A 20001-nucleotide genomic window follows, 5' to 3' on the forward strand; every position below is an offset into this window, starting at 1 on the left:
GGTTGGATGAGAGTGCTCCTCTGCCTAGCCTTCTGCTCAGAACCATTCCTGGGATTAGAGCTGCTATTCCCAGGGAAAAGTGTTGTCCCCCTGCCCCTCCCCTGGCCCCATGGTGTAATGCTATGTCTATATATTCTATACAAAGGTACTAGTCCTTTCCCTTTGTAAACTACATTTGACATGGATTAAACCAATATAAATAAACAAAAAAAAAAAACCTAAACAAAATGGAGACACGCAATCTACTAGATGCAGAGTTCAAAATACTGGTTATAAGGATGCTCAATGAACTTAGGGAAAGAATTAATGAACTTAGTGAGAACTTCAACAAAGAGATAGGAAACATAAAAGTGGAACTAGAAAAAATAAAAATGAACCAGTCACAAATGAAGAATACATTAACTGAAATGAAGAATGAATTACAGGGAATCAACAGTGGAGTAGATGAAGCAGAGTACCCAATCAGAAATCAGAAAGATAAGGAAGCAGAAAACACCGAATCAGAACAGCAAAAAGTGAAAAGAATCCAAAAAAAAATGAGGAAAGTGTAAGGAGTCTCTGAGACCACTTCAAGCATACCAGTGTTCACATCATGGGGGTGCCAGAGGAGAAGAGAGAGAACAAGAAATTGAAAACCTAGTTGAAAAAATAATGATGGAAAACTTCTCTAACTTGGTGAAGGAAATAGACATACAAGTCTAGGAAGGGCAGAGAATCCAAAACAAGATGAACCTAAAGAGGCCCACACCAAAGACAAATATCATAGTTAAAATGTCAAAGGTTAAAGGCAAAAAGAGAATCTTAAAAGCAGCAAGAGAAAGACAGTTAGTTACCTACAAGGGAGCTCCCATAAAACTGTCAGCTGATTACTCAAAAGGCCAGAAGGGATTGGCAAGAAATATTCAAAGTAATGAAAAGCAGAGACCTACAGCCAAGATTACTCTACCCAGCAAAGCTATCATTTAGAATAAAAAAATAAAGAAGTTTCAAGACAAGAAAAAGCTAAAGGAATTCATCACCACTAAACCATTATTATATGAAATGTTAAAGGGCCTTCTTTAAGAAGAAAAAAGATAAAAAATATGAACAGTAAAATGACAATAAACACATACCTATCAACAATTGAATCTAAAAACAAAATGAACAAGCAGAACAAAAACAGACTCATACAGAGAACATTTTGACAGTTGCCAGATGGGAGGAGAGTTGGGGGGAAGGGTGAAAAAGGTGAAGGGAGTAGGAAGTACAAATTGGTTGTTAAAGAATAGTCGTGGGGATATAAAGTACAGCTTACGGAATAAAGTCAATAATATTCTAATAAGTAGGTATGGTGTCAAAGGGTATGAGATTTATCAGGATGATCACTTAGTAATACGTGTAATGTCTAATCACTGGGGTGTAAACCTAAAACTAGTATAACAGTGTATGTCAACTGTAATTGAAAAATAAAAATTTTTTCTAAAATTAAAATGGAGTCATTTTTACCATTTCTTTTTATCATTTATGTAGGCTTTTTAAAGCTACTTCTTTATCTTATTTGGTAGTAATTGCTATAGGTATTACAATATGCATCCCTTATCATAGTCTAATCTGCATTAATATTACATTACACCAAAAATGAAAGAACTTTAAGATATCATTCCATGTACCCTGCTAGCCATTTTAGCTATTCCTGTGCCTCTGTTGTCACATATCTACTTCTTCTTAGAATCAATCATCATTATTTGCAGATTTCATATTTGTAAATTCATCTACTCGCTAAAATTTATCTGTAACCCCCAAATCAACACTCACAGTTCTTTTGTGGCCATTCATGAATGTGTGCAAAGCAGCAAAAAATCTGAGTTGCCCAATGTCATGCTCACAGCTGAGGTTGAACAAGGTGACATTCTGCCTTTTTTCCCCAGCTCTCATACTGTAAACAAGCATCGTTTTTGTAGTGTATTTAGAGCCATGGATTTTGAACTCTTGTGCTTTTTGTTGGTAATTTGGCCATTTAAAATGGCCCACAAACATACTACTAAAGGGCTACTAAAGGACACTAAATGCTATGTAGTGTCCCTACAAACATGTACAGCAGAGAGTGTAAGATCCCATGAGAGATGTAAAGAAGGAAAGTCATAACTGTGATAATTTCCTCTCAGGTAATTTATCACCCAGTTAGGGAAACAAGCAGAGATCTGAAAAGGTAAATAGACAAATGTGCGAAAATGTATGAAAATAAGGATGTTATTTAATATCAATGTTCATGTGTAAGAAGAAAATTATTTGGATCATCTACTTACATATTTCCTCCTTTCACAAACATTCCTTAAAAACTAAAGGCAGAAATTACACTGTTTTTCTGCTGGAATGGATATTTTCTACTTTGCCTTTGCAAAATAGAAAGAAATACTGATGTCGTACACAAACCTAATTTGTGGAAAGCAGAAAGGAAAATATCAACTATTCAGACTCTTCAATGCTGTTTCCTTATTTTTATACTATATCCTGGGAAAATGTTAAGAATCTAGGTGCAAGGACTCTAGAATTTCCACTACTGAGTAGCTGGTATCAGACTTAACCTTCTAACCAGAAACAGCTATAAAATCTGGACTAATAATCAAAACAGCTGTCTGAAGTCACTGAATATCAACCAACCAGGACTGAGGTCCTTTACATCTCTCCTGGGCTCTCACACTTTCTACCATACTCAGTAAACCAATGCTGATTGATTCTGTCAGGGCCATGTGTCTGTCTCCTGAATGAAACATTTAAACTGCTGGCAACACAATATCTGAAAGAAAGAAGAGAAGAAGCATACTTGGTTCTATTTTCTCTACTTATGGATATGGCAAGTTCCTGCAGTTGGTGAGTCAGCTTATCCAAGAGATTGAGCTCCTCCTCCTTTTTCTGATGATAGTTTCCGACAGGTGCAGGTTCATCAGCCTAGGAGAGAATATAAGTCCATTTTACTGAAAAACCTGTTTCCAAGCCCTGGCTGGCGTAGCTCAGTGGATTGAGCGCGGGCTGGGAACTAAAGTATCCCAGGTTCGATTCCCAGCCAGGGTACATTCCTGGGTTGCAGGCCATAACCCCCAGCAACCGCACATTGATGTTTCTCTCTCTCTCTCTCCCTCCCTCCCTTCCCTCTCTAAAAATAAATAAATAAAATCTTAAAAAAAAAAGAAAAACCTGTTTCCTATATATTTTTTAAAAGGGAAAACACTCCATTATGTGGTGGAAGACAAAGTAAATTTCAGAATGAGCCTAGGTCTCCCTTAGAGAAATAAGATGAAAAGAAATGCAGATGATTAGGTTGAAAAGTAAACCAAATGAAAAACAAAATTATGACTTGTTTTTTGTTGTGTTCCCTTGCTGGGTATCACAGACCATCTAATTATAGGTGTACTTGGTGAGGGCTACATTCCAGGCAGAGAGTGGCTTTGGTTGTAAAGATAGGCTTCAACCCCAGTGCTGCCACTTCTTGGGAAAACTGTGCCACCTCTGGGAGCCTGTTCCCTCATTGGTGAAACAAGGGTAGTTTTCAAATGTAGCATCAGTCTGCCTCCTAAATTAAAGAATTCTGTGTCACTGTAGAAATTCAGAAGTGACACTCAGGGACACTTGTCTCAGCTGCAGTCATAACTTGGATGTGACTTTCAGCCTTCTGCTTGAAATGCTTGTGAGTGTCTGGCCCTAGCACCTACCTGAAGCTGAGGTTCATGTTCAAAGAACTCCTGAAGGGACTGACTGCCAAGAGTAAGTTCTAGTTCCCCCTGTTTCTGCACAGTAGAGTCACTAACATCAGAGCTGCCCTTGACATAAACGGCTTCTTTACCACTTTCCCTCAGGGCAGGTTATACCCATTGTGGTATGTATGTGTATGTCTCCCTCCCTCCCTCCTCCCTCCCTCTCCCCCAAAAGTAGTGCAAATTAAAACAATCCTGAACTATAAAACTTACACAGTGCAAAAACAAAAATAGCTTCTTCCTGGACTTTCTGAGTCCTCAGTGATGACTGAGTGTATTAAGCTGCACTTTTATTGGCATTTGGAGCCCGGGCTTTCCTGCTCCCAAGCTCACACTCAGTAAATCTGTCAGGGAGTCAGCACTGAGCAGTCAGACGTCATCACTGATGCAGACCCAGAATTCCCCATCTAATGAATTCCCACTCCTTGAAAATATTTGTGAAAACAGATTTTCTCTAATGTGATTAACCATAATACTTACTTTGTTTAATTTTTGAAGAGCATTTTTATTTTCATCAATTGCCTGTTTTAATTGGATACATCTAAATGTTTAAAAAGAGAGAAAAAGATGATTTTTCTATTGTCAAAACCAAAAAGTTACTTTGTAAAAGCATACATAAGTCTTTAAACAGGCAAGGCAGTTAGCGACTGTATGGCTTATGTTTAAAAATCCACATGTAAATGCTTTTCCACCCATTAGTTCAGGATCCTCACAGCCCAGCTCTAAGGTACACAGATGTGATAACCAAAGCTCAGAAAGCTTCAGTGACTCTGGGCTTCAGTGCCCTGACTCTAAAATAAAGAAAGCACTTGACTTGAAGTGCTTCTCCCACTCTAAAATCCACAAAACTAGGACCTAGCCAAGAGGACACTCTAAGAATGATGATAACGGCTCAAAAGTATTGAGCCCCAAGCAGAATTCTAAATAGTTTACAGGCATCACCTCATTAGAGCCTCAGAACCACACTCCCCCCAAATGGAGAAAGGGAGGTGGTTCTAAAAGGTGAACACACTTCTGGCCAAGCTGGAGGTGTGGGTAGATACACTTCACTTCCTTACACAACAAAAAAGACAACCACCAATCTAAAAACAAAAACAAAAAAAAAACAACCATAACTGACAGAAAATTGAACTGTATGGAAGCCCAACAATCAAGGAATTAAAGAAGAAACATTCAACCAGACTGGTAGGAGGGGAGGAGACAGGCACCCAGCGCAGAAAGGACATGCAGTGAGGTGGCTGCTGGAGGACCAGGCAGTCCCACATTTGTGTGCAGATAAACCAGGAGGAACAACTGGGAAGAAAGAGAGACCACACAACCTAGAGTTCCAGCTCAGGGAAATAAAGTCTCAAAACCTCTAGCTGTAAAAATCTGTGGGGGTTGCACTAGTGGGAGTAACTCTCAGCCTCACAGGAGAGTTTGTTGGAGAGACCCACAGGATCCTAGAATGTACACAAACCTACCCACCAGGGAATCAGCACCAGAAAGGTGCAATTCACTCGTGGGTAGTGGGAGAAGTGACTGAAAGCAGAGAGAAAGCTGAGGAAGCAACAATGTTCTCTCTTGGACCCCTCCCCCACATATAGCCACAAAGCTGCAAAAGGGGTTGCCCCACCCTGGCCAATATCTAAGGCCCTGCCCCTTACCATGTAACAGGTGTACCTAGACAAAAAAAAAAATGTATATATATATATATATATATATATATATATATATATATATATATATATTCCAAATGAAAGAACAGATCAAAACTCTAGAAAAAGACCTCAGCAACAAGGAGATAGCCAACCTATCTGATGAAGAGTTCAAAACACTGGTAAGCAGGATACTCACAGAAATGATTAAATATGGCCACAAAATAAAGGAAGAAGTGAAGGCTATACAAAGTGAAATAAAGAAAAATACACAGGGAACCAACAGTGAAGAGAAGGAAACTGGGACTCAAATCAACAATTTGGAGTAAAAAGAAGAAATAAACATTCAACCAGAGCGGAATGAAGAAACAAGAATTCAAAAATATGAAGAGGTTTAGGAACCTCTGGAACAACTTTAAACATTCCAACATCTGGATCATAGGGGTGCCAGAAGGAGAAGAAGAAGAGCAAGAGATTGAAAACTTAGTTGAACAAATAATGAAAGAAAATGCCCCAATTTGGCAAAGGAAATAGACTTCCAGGAAATCCAGGAAGTTCAAAGAGTCCCAAAGAAATTGGACCCAAGGAGGAACACACCAAGGCACATCATCATTAAGTTACCCAAAATTAAGATAAAGAGAGAATCTTAAAAGCAGCAAGAGGAAAGGAGAGAATTACCTACAAAGAAGTTCCCATAACATTATCAGCTGATTTATCAAAAGAAATCTTATAGGCAAGAAGGGCTGGAAAGAAGTATTCCAAGTCATGAAAGGCAAGGACCTACATCCAAGATTACTCTAACCAGCAAAGCCATCATTTAGAATGGAAGGGCAGATAATGTGCTTCCCAGATAAGGTCAAGTTAAAGGAGTTCATCATTACCAAGCCCTAATTATATGAAATGTTAAAGGGATTTATCTCAGAAATATAAGATGATCAAAAACTCTGAACAGTAAGATGACAACAAACTCATAACTATCAATAACTGAACCAAAAAAAAAATGAAAAAAACTAAGCAAACAACTAGAACAGCAACAGAATCAAGAGAAATGGACATCACATGGAGGGTTATCGGTGGTGAGGGGATGGGGGATGGAACAGGGGGGAAGTACAGGAAAGAAGAAGCATAATTAGTATGCATAAAATACCAGGGGAGAAGTTAAGAATAGTATAGAAAACAGAGAAGTCAAAGAATTTATATGTACAACCCATGGACAGAACTAAGCAGAGAGAGGGAGCTGGAGGGTTGGGGGCTGCAGGGCAGAGGGAGGATAAACAGGGAAAAAATTGGGAAAACCATAATAGCCTAATCAATAAAATATACTTGCAAATGTAAAATCTAGTAAAGCAGGTAAAATCACCCACATTTTTTCTTTCATTTTTGTTTAATTAATTCAACTTGACATAAATTCCTTTTACAAAATCAATCCTACTAACAAACATAGTTAATTAAATTCCTTTAGATGTTTTAAAATTCATATAAACTTAATTTTGCTTTTAAGCACTTTGAATGCCTGACTTAAGTAAATATTTTTCAAATAATTCTAATGAATTATTTAAACTAGTAGAATGACTCTCATGTTCTTTTGAATGTTATAAGCTCTTTAATACCCCAAACACACAGATTATCTTAATGATGTCCTAAACTTAATATAAAAGTATTAATAACCTAATTCAATATATTCTATCATGACTATATAATTTTAAACTCTATTTAATTTTAAACTCTTCCGATGATTTAAAAAAAAAGTCAAAAGAAAACAAAAGCACTTATCCACCAGGAGCATTTGAAATCTTGGTTCTCAGCATTGTCTTCAGTTTGGTTCAAATAAATACATAAAAATTCTCAAAAAAAAATACACACATACAAACATCCAGAGCAGTTTTCCTACCTCAGAAATTGTTAATAGACAGGTTTCTGACCAGGTCACAGGATCTGGGACTACACAAGCCATGGACCCTACCGTAATCCTGCCTAAGCCACCAATGTTCACTCGGAGCAGTTCTGTGTAGTTGCTATCACAAAAGCAAGTGTACAGCCTTCAGGTTTAGAGTGGTTTCTACTAGATCCAAGTTATACCATGATGTGATTCTCCCATTGGATTCACATGGACCAAGGCCTGCATCTCCACTACAACTCCAGTGACATTCCTTCTCTTGCTGGACTGAATCCTGCATTCCTTAGCAAACTTAAAACATCTTTATTGTCTTCATACTTTAGTGTCTTATAGAAAAGTATAGTCAGACAAATATGTCAGATAGCAAAATAATGCTAGACAAAGTAACTAACCACTGTGAACTTTAATTTCCTCATGGTGTTACTGTGAAAATTAAGAAAAAGTTTTTAGAGTGAGGACCACACTGCTTGGTTTATAAGAGTACAAAATAAATTGTCTCTCTTTAACATTTGTATTTATTTAACTTCATCATTCCAATATTTAGACTTGATAGATATAGTTGCAAGTAATATTTTAAAATACATTTTGAAAAATTTCATTGTTACCTCAGTATTATTTCTCATTATTATTTTATCCTTTTAAAAACTGTACTAATAAAAATAACAAAAGAAATTGCCTCAAACAGTTTGTACACTATAAACACAGCTCATTTGAAGTACAAAACAGTTTCTGGAAAACTTACGAAATTTAGTATGCTTTACCTTTGGTACATATCTCGTCTTTTACTGGATTCTAGAGCTCCTTTCGATCGACTTTCAGAAAGCAAACTATCAACCTACAATAAACATAAATTGTTTAAAATATCATATCCTCAAATACAATATAACCTTGGAAATAAAATTGTAATCTTTTCCCAATACTTTATGATGAACACATACAATAAAATCAAATTTCATAGTGAACACCCATATACCCACCAGCTAGATTCTACCATTAACATTTTACTATATTTACACCCTTTTATTTGATCCATCTATTCATCGGTCTGTCTTATTTTTTATGCATTTCAAAGTAAACTGCAATCATCAAATTTCCCCCTAAATAATACACCATGGGTATCACTAACTAGAGTTTGATTTTTTATGTAAAACCTACATACAATGAAATGTACATATCTTAAATAAGCATCTGTATACACCCATGTGACCCAATCCCATCAACATATCATTACCCCAGAATGTTCCCAGGAAATATGTACTCTTTATATATATATATATATATATATATATATATATATATATATATATATATATATATATATATATATATATATATATATAAAAAGTACACGCATATGTATACACACACACACACACACACACACACTTATTTTCCAGAGAGAGGACGGGAGGGGAAAAAAAAGAGGGAAACATCCAAAATATCCATACAAGAGAGAAACATCAGTCGGTTTCCTCTTGTATGAGCCCACAACCCAGGCATGTGCCCTAACCAGGAATCAAACAAGCAACCTTTCACTTTGCAGGACAATGCCCAACCAACTGAGCCACACAGGTCACGGCTGTATCCTTTTGTGTGATCCTTTCACACAACATATTTTTTAGATAATTCTATATTGTTTGTTGTGCATCATTAGTTTGTTCCTTCTTATCGCTTATATTCACTGTATGAATATACCGCGTTTGTTTGTCCTCACTCTTAGGTCTTACACCTTGACTTCATGTTTTCCAAACACTACATGTAACTTTGTCAATGTATCCAAAACGGAGCTATATACTTCTGTTGGGTTCTTTTCTTTAAATGATGTGAAGATACAGTAGATGAAGAGAAATAAAAGTCCACTAGCTTCTCTACTCTTGCTATTTTTTGAGCTTACTTTTTTTAATTCACTGCTTTTTTTTTAGATTTTTTATTTATTTATTTAGAGAGGGGGAAGGGAGGGAGAGAGAGATGGAGAGAAACATCAGTGTGTGATTGCCTTTCACAGGGCCCCCAATGGGGACCTGGCCTGCAACCCAGGCATGTATCCTGACTGGGAATCAAACCGGCGACCCTTTGGTTCACAGCCCGAGCTCAATCCACTGAGCTATACCAGCCAGGGAATCTACTCTTGCCATTTTTCATCTGTCTCAGTGTTATTACAACACGCATATACCTGATGACAGTGGTCATCTCAGGCATGAACCAGTTGTGCTCTTGTCTCCTGGACACCAAGTAGAAATCTGTTTTGTTTTTCACTTTAGGTGCCCTCTGTGGGGACAGAGAAGAATGAACTCACACAATTGGAGAGCCCTTCCTAGACACCAGGGTATCCGAGGCTCCTGAGCTAATTCTCTAGGTGTAACAATCCTTGTCAATAGTTTGTTTTGTTTCATCTTTGTTTTAATAACAATTTTGGTAGTTTACACCTCAAACTTTTCCTGGTTCTCTCTGAATGTTCCACTAAATTATAATTAGATACAGAACCATTTTATACATCCAGCCAAAGCTCATCTTAAGTAAACGCCTCACCAAGTTTTAGTTTTACCAGAAGAGTATTGTGTTTTTGTTGCACCACTATAATCCCAGTAAAGTTACTTTAGAAATATTTATTCATCAAATCTTTGGTACTTTTTAAATGAGAGTCCCAAACTGGATAACATATGAGCATTCAATAAATCTCTTGTCTGCCATAGATTATAAAATCATCTTATTTAGTGGAAACAACACTTGGTAACAGATGAAATGGAAAAAAAAGTTAAATTAGCAAAGTAAAATAGGAATTTCAGAAAATAAACAACTCTTTTATTTTTCAGGTAATATACATTTGGTATTCAAAATCATGAAAATATCAAAATGTTTTGAAACATAATAATCATGAGCATGCTACCAGTTACCATTTTAGCATGTTTCCTCCATATGTGACTACATATGGCTACATCTTATTGAAACACTGTATATTCAAATTTGTTTTTCTAAACTGATATTTTATCAGTTTCCCTAATACATTAAAATCTCTAACAAAATTTTAATGTTATAGCCCCTCCCAAGTTATTTATCCATTCTCCATTACTGAGCATTTAAGTTGTATCCAGTCTTTTTTCTGATGACTAATACTGTGATGAACACTTTTATGTATTAATATCTGTCCCAATTTAAAAAAAAATATGTACGGTAAAGTCCTGGAAATGTAATCACCCAGTCTAGGAGCATGAAAATTTGCTACACCTTGTCCAACTGCTTTGCAGAGTTGCTGTACTTTATAGACCGCAGCAGTGCATGCAGGTGTCTGTTCCATCAGCCTCCCCAGCACTGAGGACTTTTTAAAAAGATGGTAGCTATCTCTCCTTTGCAATTGCTTGATTATCTCTTAACTTTTCTTGTGTATCTTAATTACTTGCATTTCTCCTTCAGTTCAAGTCCTTTGTTCTTACACATTACTCTATTTCCAGTGCGCTTGAGTTCAGCGATGCACTAACAGCCTCCGTTGGAGGAAGGCCGGCGGGAAAGGAGTCTAGAGACCGCAGAGTGGTGGTGGGCGCAAAGAAGACTGGAAACGGTTACTGTTAAAAGGTTAGATTCCGAGTTGAGGTGGGTAAGGTGTCAGGTTCGGAGAGGGAAATGTTAGGGTGAGGGTGCTCAGTCGAACGTCACCGCTTCCGGAGGGTCGGTCCCTGGGGTCGGGTTGGGAGGAAGAGGAGTCAGAACCCGGGTTCTGTCAGGGATGCTGAGATGCAAGCGTTATAGCTGGGAGTGTCGCCCGTGGATCTGGGCGACTCCCAGGATTCGGACACCCAGCTTTCGCCCCGCCAGAGGCCGGGCCGCCTCACGACTCAGGCCCCGAGTACTGCCAGACGTACCTGCTGCTTCAGCTCCCGACCCTGGCGCTGCAAGGACTGCAGGGAATTGCGAGGCCGCCACGCCAGCATCTCCTCGCCTCTGCTGGCGGCGAGCTGGTCGTCAAGGAAACCGACACCCGACCCCCCACCATGACGTCACTGGGTGACGCCATCAGCTCGCGTCCTCCTCAGAGCCTCACACTCGCGAGCTAGAGTAAAAATTGCCGGCTGTGGTGCTCTGTCACTTATCCCCTGCCGTTGCAGGCCAGGAGCTCTCAGGCGCCCAGCGCTGTTGGTCATTTTTTCCTGGCCAACCCGAAGGCCGGGAGTGGAGGTGAGGGGATTCTCACGGTCTCCAAAACTGCACAACCCGCAATACTGCACTATTGTCACATGCCTGCTGGATCCCTCTGTGTTACGCCACTAATTTTCTGATGCCAGTTTTGCTTAAGATGCCATGTAAGCATCTTAAACTTACTGCAAGGATAGCTTTCCTCTATGGCCCTCATGGAATACACGGTTCTGCTGCATAGTCTGTTTTCAAGAGGCAGTTATTAGTTCTTTGCAATTGGGGGTATTGCTGAAGTTCCATTTCATTCTATTTGCATTTCTGTGAAGATGGTGATTCTGTCCTACAGCAAGCCTGTGAGCAAATAATTATGATCTGCATTTTACATCTACTCTCAAATTGTAATAACATTTCCCCCAAGTGGGACTGGATCCTATAAATCCAATTCCCAAACTCCACAACACTGAGTAAAAATGATCTGAGCTCACTTTTCAAATGATGAACCACCCTAATATAAACGTTCTCCAGTACCATACACAACTTGATTCCACAGGCCCAAATGCCATGTTATTTATGTGTAGTTTTTATCTTCAAGTATATCATAAAGTGACAAATGTCCACCTCACTGAATTTTCAGACTGAACACACCCCCACATAACATCACCCAGATTAGGATACAAAACATTACTAGCACCCTAGCAGTCCTTCCCTCCTAGTTCCTATCCACCTCCACCCCCACCACACACACACACATCAAAAGTGAACATTACCCAAAGTGCTAAAAGCAAAAACTTTTTTAACTGTGCAGTGGAATTGTAGTGTCCTGGTGGTTTGTCTGGCTTGTCACTCAACATGCTTGAGATACACTTGTATCACTGTCTTATAGTTTGTTCATCCTGGTATTTCACTGTGTGATGTACTGACTCATCCCTTCTGCTGCTGCTGAGCATGTGGGTAGTTTCAGTTTATGGCTATTATAACTAGTGCTACTATTTACATATGTGCTGTGTTGGGCCACAGGGCATTTTATGTTCAAGTTTAGTAGATACTGCCTATTTTCCCAAAGTTGTACTGATAAATTAGTATTCCTAAGTGATCTTGTAAGAGGTAAAAAAGAAAAAAATTGCACTAACAACAATTCATCATTTATGAAACCCTTATTTAAAGATTTTATTTTTAGAGAGAGGGGAAAGGAGGGAAAGAAACATCAATGTGTTTGCCTCTTGTGCACCCCCTGCTGGGGGCATGGCCCAAAACCCAGGCATGTGCCCCACTGGGAATTGAACCAGCAACCCTTTGTTTCACAGGTCAGCACTCAATCCACTGAGCCACAGCAGCCAGGGCTAAATCCTTATTTATTTTAAATGTCTATAAATAAATTGAGGAAAAATTATCCTCTATCTGATTTAGAGATTTTCATATAATAGAAATGGAAAAGTGACAGGATCATGAATATAATTTAACTGTGTTGGGAAAAATAAACCCCCAGCATATGAGTATACATATGAGCAATGAGAAGGATGGGAAAGATGGCTTTGATTTTATATGTCCTTATACCATATTCAGAGTTATAAGCATTTATTCCCTGAGTCCTGGGACAGCATCAACATCAAAATGGTGGGGTTGGGAGGGGTCGTGTATTTTGATGAGTGAAGTCTGTCATTTCCAGGGTACATGACTGGCATCCTAACCCATCTCCCAACCTCTTCATTGCCAATTTTAGCTAACATGGGAAAAGTAACATCTCCAAGTGAGACAGCATTTTTAGGAGGAAAAAACAATCACACTTTAGAAGGGCATGAGATAGAGTGCTAGAGGAGAAATGGTGACGGAATGTTAAGGGGAACTGCCCACCAACAGAGCTGGGGACACAGAGCCATGATGTAAAGAGGCAGCAAGCAGAAAACAAGGGAACAATTAAGAGTGGCATGGTGTGGCTGAAAACCACATAAGCAGCTAGTCAGGACTTGGGGGGGGGGGGAGCAGCACATGCCCAGAGGGGCAGAACATTGAGGTGAGACAGGAGAGGGAGATGAGTGTGTCAGCGGGCTACACATAACTAATAAGAAAGGGAGCAACACTGGAACAATCAGATCCACCAGGAACATGGCACATGAACAGGCCCAAACAGGCACATCTGGCTGTAACCTAGACCTTAATCGGGCATAAACCAACAGTCCGGGAGCACCATGTGCCTCAAGAAACCCACCTCATCTCAAAGAGCCTCAACTCCTGGAGCCTCAGTGAGCAGTGGTGACTGGGATACTTCAGCAAACTGCAGCCCAAATGGGACAGAGCTGTAAGAACTAGCATTTCAGTCCTTCAGTACTGCGTTCACAGAATGAACTTAAGGTTGGAAGTAACAAAGCATAATGGCTCCAGTAAAATGGAAAAAATAAAGCTTTCTGTGGAAACAACTTTTCTAAATGTTCTTGTTAACATGGAGCTGCCATTACATTGGCTAAGACACAAAATTAATCTATACGGGAATGAACAAGGTCAGTGTTCTAGAAATCACGTCTTGTAGATCCAAAGACAACCAGGGCCTTGATCACTTGCTCTTGATTTTTAGATACAGTTGGGATTTATCACCAAGCTCTATTCAAGAGGGTTTCTCCTTCACATGCCTATTCCATAATGACACAAATGAAACTCTTGCTGATGAAAACATATACTCTGTACTTAGATTAAGTTGTCACTCCTGGAAGCGCAAATGCCTTAAATACACCGCCATTACCTCAGTTATTTTTACATAGCCTGTTAAGTTCTTCATCAGGTCAGTAAAACAACTGTCCAAAAGGATTCATAATAGTGCCCAAGGCAACTATGTTTCACAATTGTACCATGGAATTAGCATAGATTCCTTAAGAAACAAGGTATCTGCTCGAGACACTAACAAATTTTTTAAAATCCAGCTCTCCTGATGCAGGGAACTGCATGGCCAGCATATTCCTCTTCCTTTTAAAAAAAAGTTCAAAGATGTTTAAATTTTTATTTTTTAAATAAAGTTGACTCATAAATGCAAGAAGTAATGTCTGTCCAGTGCTCAATATCCATCTTCAACAAGCTATTGAAAACAGAAAAGAGAAAAAAATTGAGAAATACATAATCATTAACTTGAAATTATCCTATTGTAGAGTTACTGAGACCCCAAACATTTTCACAGCCCCCATAAAAAAGCCAGGATTAGGTGCAAGATGAGACTTCCAGGCCATTGCCCTTTCCACTTTGCCAGGCTGCCAATAACCCAGGGATTCAGACTGGAGTTTACAAAACACCAATGCAGAGACTACGGTGCTACCAAGGAAATTACTGGCAAGAATGAAAAGGGGGTAAAAGGTGGCAGGGACACCTCGGTCAGACCTCCTTTTTCCTTTCCTTCTCTCCAGTACCAGTACTTTAAGTTGAATGTGGTGACATCGCACGTGGCAATTCCCAGTAAATACACGCACTTAACTGAACTAGGACACCACTGCAAGCTAAGGGGAAACAGCTTCCTCCTTCTCCTGGCGTCGGTGGCGGGCCAGCCGTCTCCCGCGAGCTGCCGCCAGCCGCCCGCCCCACTCCAGAGCCTCCCCAGACGGCCGCACCACGTGCTGCTCACCGACACTCCGCGAGGAGCGAGCGGCCCGCTGGCTTCGGCGGGAGGACCCCGGCGGGCAGGACGGCGCGGGCGCGTGTGGGCCGGCGGAGCAGACGTCCAGGTCAGGCCAGATCCAGCTTCTTCTGCGTCACCGCCAGCTTGTCCTGCAGTCTCCGCTTCCTCCAGTCCAGGTAGCGCCTCCGCAGCCGGTTCGCCTGCCAGCCCACAAGCACTCCGGAGGCGAAGGCCAGCAGCACGAACAGCTGCACCTTCCTCTCAGACACGTCCGCCATCGCGGCTCTCCGATCGCAGAGCCTGCGACTCTGGCGGCGCCTAGCGCTCCAGGGCGGAGAGGAGGCGGGTCCAGCGCCTGGCCCCGCCTCCTGCGTGGTAGGGAGGGGCGGGGAAGCGGAGAAGGCCCTCCGAAGTGGCAGGGTCTGTGGTTTGCTGGGATGTCACTCCTGTGATCACTTTATGTTAATAAAACTTCTTAACAGACTGCAGACTCTCTCGTGGGCCTGATGAAGTAAGCAAGCATGTTGGGGAAGCCCAAATAGCAAAGCACTGACGCGGCCTCTAGGAATAGCGGAACCCTCAGCCAACAGCCAGCCAAAGCTGGAGCCCTCTGCCCTGCTGCAACAGGGAAATTAACTTCCTGCGACTGAGTAAGGTGGGAAGCAGATTCCTCCCAGCCCATTCTCCAGCTGCAGATACAACCTGGCTGACGCCTTGTGAGACCCTAGTAGAGGACCAGGATGCCTCGACTCCTAACCCATGGGAGTTGCAATCTGTTACACAGCAAGAGAAAATCAATCCATGGTGGGGGGAGGATAAAGACGGTAAAGGGAGTCGAATATATGGTGACGGAGGCAGACTAGACTAAGGGAGGTGAGCACACCATGCAATAAACAGATGATGTGTTATAAAATTGTTTACTTGAAGTTTATGTAATGTTAGTGTGGACAAAAAAAAAGGCCACACACTAAACCTGACAAGCCCCGGGGCCAGGGTCGGTGTCGGGCTGCATGGTTGGTCTTACAGATTCAGTGACCGAAGTAACAACATAGTGTCACAGGTGGGCACAGGTAACCAGGGTCTTAGTGATCGGGACAAAGAATTGAACCAAACACCCAGAGTTTATAGAAGAGAACATGGGAGCAGGCCAACTCCAAGCAGAGATTGACCTCATGGGTTAGAGGGACTTTATTCTTATAGGGCGGATCCTTCCTGGCTAGTTTTGGTGGGCTTTACTGCGCATGTACAAGTACTAGTATTACTTTAAAGCTACTGTGCATGTGGTCTCCCATGATCCTCCCCTATTGGCCACCAGGGAAGAGGGTCCCACAATGCTATGGAATTGACCCCCGTTTCTCTTGGGGTTCCTCTGTACTAGGTTCACCTTTCCCTGTGCCAGAGAATTATAACTCTCCATGTTAGAGATTGGTGAAAAAGAAAGGAATTATTTATTCAAGTTATACAGACTTAAGAGTAATGACAATGTCTTTGTTAAAATCCTAAAGTCCCTTAAAACACCCACAAACACACACAGTCCTTCCTTTCCCCTTTGCCCAATCTGGGGTACTGTACCTCAGGAAAAGAAATAGAAGTCTGTGGCTCAGGCAGCGCCTGGTTCTTCCTGGTAATCCATGCTTGGCTGGCAGGACTTCCTCAGTTCCCAGCACCATCCGCTGTGTTGCCAGGATCTCCAGCTAAAGCCGAGTGGTGGTTCTCTGCTGAAGCTGTGTGGTGATTCTTCTCATGGCTGCCAGGGGCGGGGGTGGGGGGTGATCCCCCTACTCTGGCCAAAGCACGTGGTTCTCCTCACTGCCACAGCCACATGGTCCCTTTCCTTATGTAACCGGAAAAGACACCGGCGTTCGGGCTGCCTGTCACTACCAAATCCAATAAGCAATGACAGTGATTGAATCTTTTATAGGCGCTTTATTCAGATGGCCGGCAATCCGAGAAGATGGCAGGTTCATACCCTAACAAACCATCTTGCCATTTCTTTCCCAGCCAGATCTTTTATAAGGGGGTTGGGGGAGGGCAAACAAGGTATCAGCGAAAGCCTTTGAAATTCAACAGTTGCCTCCAAGGGGGAAGAGTAGTCGCTTGCTTCTTCCTGGTACAGATGTCTCCAGATGAGGTAATCTCCAGCCAGTGACCCAAGAGGTCAACTGCTGAATCCCAGGCACCAGGATGGGCCTTATCTGTAGTTACTGAAACAAAAACTTAACATACACATTACTTGCTGATTTATGACTATTTACCTTAAGCTAAATTTTCCCAAGTCTTAACTATCACTTACATGGCTACAGGACTCTCCACTCAGCCAAAACTGCATGGTTTTCTCTCCCCGTGACTGCTGAGTCTGGGGTTTTAAATCCCCACACCAATCTTCCTCAGCAGCCCCATTTCCGACTCCTCCCACACCCAGTCTCGCATGCCAGAATTTATATCCTTCCAGCTTTACTGGGCTGCCATTGTGGGTCTGGGCAGGTGTGGCCCAATGTCATGGAACCAATGATCTCCAAGCTCCCATGCAGGCGCTGTAACTCAGGGGACCTGCCCCCCAGTTAAGTCTTGGTGTGGAAGTTACTTCCATTCCCCTGGCTCAGAGCTTGGCCAGAGCTATTTAACATATCTATGTAACCAGCCAAAGGCCATAGACATGTTAAATGACCATGCCAGAGGGTAGCTGCAAGGCTGTTGCTATTGGAAACAGCTCTCAATGGCCCTGCTCCATTTGTCCCTTCCCCCAACCCATACCTGAGGTGGGGGGGGGGGCTGAGGAAATCCTAAAATCTGGACACCTTGAGTTCTGGAACCCATTACAAATCCTTTTTTGGGGGACCCTCTGGCTGCACCCTCCTACAATAGGATAATCTGAACATAAAAATCCCTAACTAAATCAAGTCATGGTGGGTACACATGTCCCAGGCTTGTAACTTCCTTGGCAAAAGTCAGTCTTTACTTTCCCTGAGACTATTTTCTTTCACATTACCTTTGGAATGTCAGAGTAATCCTCCTTTTCCAGAACCCTCAGGACACAGCCTCTCACCAGAACACAAGACCACAGAATCCTTAGTTGTTATCTTGTTCCCACACACCATCTGTGTGCTGCAAAGGTTAACAATACTGTACCCACCAATTAAAAGATGTATGTGTCTCTCCATTTTGCTCTTTTTTTTTTAATCCTCACTGGACAATATCTTCATTAATTTTAGAGACAGAAGAAAGAAAAGAGAATGAAAAAAAAAGGAACAATAATGTGGAAGAGAAGAGTCCATCAGTCGCCTCTCATACACACCCACCTGGGACCAAACCCACAACGTTTTGGTGCACAGGACAGGGCTCCACCAGCTTAGCCACCGACCAGGGCTTTCCAGTTTACTCTCTATCCAGTCTCAGAGATTCCCCCCAATTTGCTTTCTCCGGCTTCCCTAATCTACCATCAACGAATTTCATTTTGTCACAGGTGTGCACAGGTGTGCACAGGTAACCAGGTTCTTAGTGATCGAGGACAAAGAATTGAACCGAACACACAAAGTTTATAGCATAAAGAAAGAGGGGAGGTTTATTAAGTGATAGTACACACCACAGGACACGGGAGTGAGCCAGCTCTGAGCAGAGGAAAAAAAGGGCACGTGGGCTGGGGGATTCCATTCTTATAGGGGCAGAAGCCCCCTGCTAGTCTTTGGCGGGCTTTTCCTGCGCAGGTACAAGGAGTTGAATTTCAAAGCTACTGGGCATACGTGGTTTCCCATGACTTTCTTGATTGGCTACTGGAGAAGGGAGTCCCACAATGTTATTTCATTATAATGATATTATAATGAATCAGGGGTAGTGCGCAGGCACATTCTATGATTCAGTTATCCCAGAAAACAGGAACAACCCGTCTTAGGGGGTCTTTGTCATGTATAGGTGTTTTCTACCTCAGCCCTGCGGGGCCTCGGGAGCTTCCTTCCTGACTACCTCCTGCCTCAATTTCACCCCCCCACACACACACATCTCTCCTTCTCTAATTCTAATGTATAAAATAAGCTTCTCCAGAGCATTTTCTCAGTCTGTTGAGATTTTGCTTCCTGGTAATTGTCATTACTTTGGCTCAAATATACTTGTAAAACTTCTCTACAGATTAGGATCTTTCTTTCTTTCTTTCTTTGGACATTTATTATGTCAAAATTATTAATCAATGTTACCCCAATAAATTTAAATAAATAAAAGAAAGAAAACTAATTCAGCCATGAAAGGGAGACCACATGTAGAGTTGTAACAGGGTGCTGCCAAGAGAGGGGCCCCAAATAGGGATTTGGAATGGGGCCCAGAACTCACGGTGTCCAGGAAATATTAGGATGTCCTCGCCCCTCCCCCCACACTAATGTGGGTTGGGGGAAGGGTCGTATGGAGCAGGACCATTAAGAGCTGTTTTGCATAGCAACAGCTTTGCAGCTAACCTCTGGTGTGGTCATTTAACATATCTATAACCTTTAACTGGTTACATAGATAAGTTAAATAGCTGTGGCCATGCTCTGAGCCAGGGGAATGGAAGTAACTTCCCTCCCAAGACATAACTGGGGGCAGGTCCCCCAAGTTACAGTGCCTGCGTGGGAGCTTGAAGATGATTGACTCCATGACATGGGGCACACGCCAGCCCAGATTCCCGATGGCAGCCCAGTAAAGCTTGAAAGATATGAGAGTGCGGGCAAGTGTAGCCGATTGTGGGAGGAGTCGGAAATGGGGCTGCAGAGGAAGATTGGCACAGGGATTTAAACCCAGATGCAGCAGCCATTGGAGGGAGAGGATCACATAGCTGGGGCCCTGGCAGAGAGAACCATGTAGTTTTGCCTAAGTGGAGACTCCCTTGGCCATTGTGCAGAGAGGATCATGCGACTGTGGACATGTGAGAGAACCATGTGGCTGTGGCAATAGAAAGGAGAGCCACGTGGCTTTGCCAAAGTGGGGACCCCTGCAGCTATGGAAGGGGGAACCACCACCTGGCTTTAGCAGAGATCCTGGCGACACAGC

At 41.8% G+C, this 20001-nt stretch overlaps 2 protein-coding genes across 6 annotated transcripts in view; both read right to left on the reverse strand.

Annotated features, from left to right (window-relative positions):
- The window catches only part of NPHP1 (nephrocystin 1), a 77671-nt gene extending 63452 nt beyond the window's left edge, over positions 1 to 14219 (reverse strand). For 2 of the 5 annotated variants that reach the window (XM_045828257.1, XM_045828255.1), the window contains exons 1-4: positions 11123 to 12645; positions 8027 to 8100; positions 4212 to 4272; positions 2804 to 2928 (exon numbers count right to left, since the gene is read on the reverse strand). In XM_045828257.1, the coding sequence (XP_045684213.1) occupies positions 2804 to 2928; positions 4212 to 4272; positions 8027 to 8100; positions 11123 to 11191 (329 nt within the window). In that variant the 5' untranslated portion in view covers positions 11192 to 12645. Of the gene's footprint in view, positions 1 to 2803; positions 2929 to 4211; positions 4273 to 8026; positions 8101 to 11122; positions 12646 to 13599 lie in introns of those variants that run through there. The other 3 variants (XM_045828258.1, XM_045828259.1, XM_045828260.1) reach the window with 3 other exon arrangements.
- Positions 14220 to 14362: 143 nt separating this feature from the next.
- On the reverse strand, positions 14363 to 15325 carry MTLN (mitoregulin). The gene is made up of 2 exons (XM_045828262.1): positions 14995 to 15325; positions 14363 to 14457 (listed from the first exon to the last, which is right to left on the reverse strand). The coding sequence occupies exon 1, from the start codon at positions 15264 to 15266 to the stop codon at positions 15096 to 15098; it is 171 nt and encodes a 56-aa protein (XP_045684218.1). The 5' UTR covers positions 15267 to 15325; the 3' UTR covers positions 14363 to 14457; positions 14995 to 15095.
- Positions 15326 to 20001: the final 4676 nt, after the last annotated feature.

The sequence above is a fragment of the Phyllostomus hastatus genome, unplaced genomic scaffold, assembly GCF_019186645.2.
Source record: "Phyllostomus hastatus isolate PE091 unplaced genomic scaffold, TTU_PhHast_1.1 phas_scaffold_78, whole genome shotgun sequence".
Classification (NCBI taxonomy): Eukaryota; Metazoa; Chordata; class Mammalia; order Chiroptera; family Phyllostomidae; genus Phyllostomus; species Phyllostomus hastatus.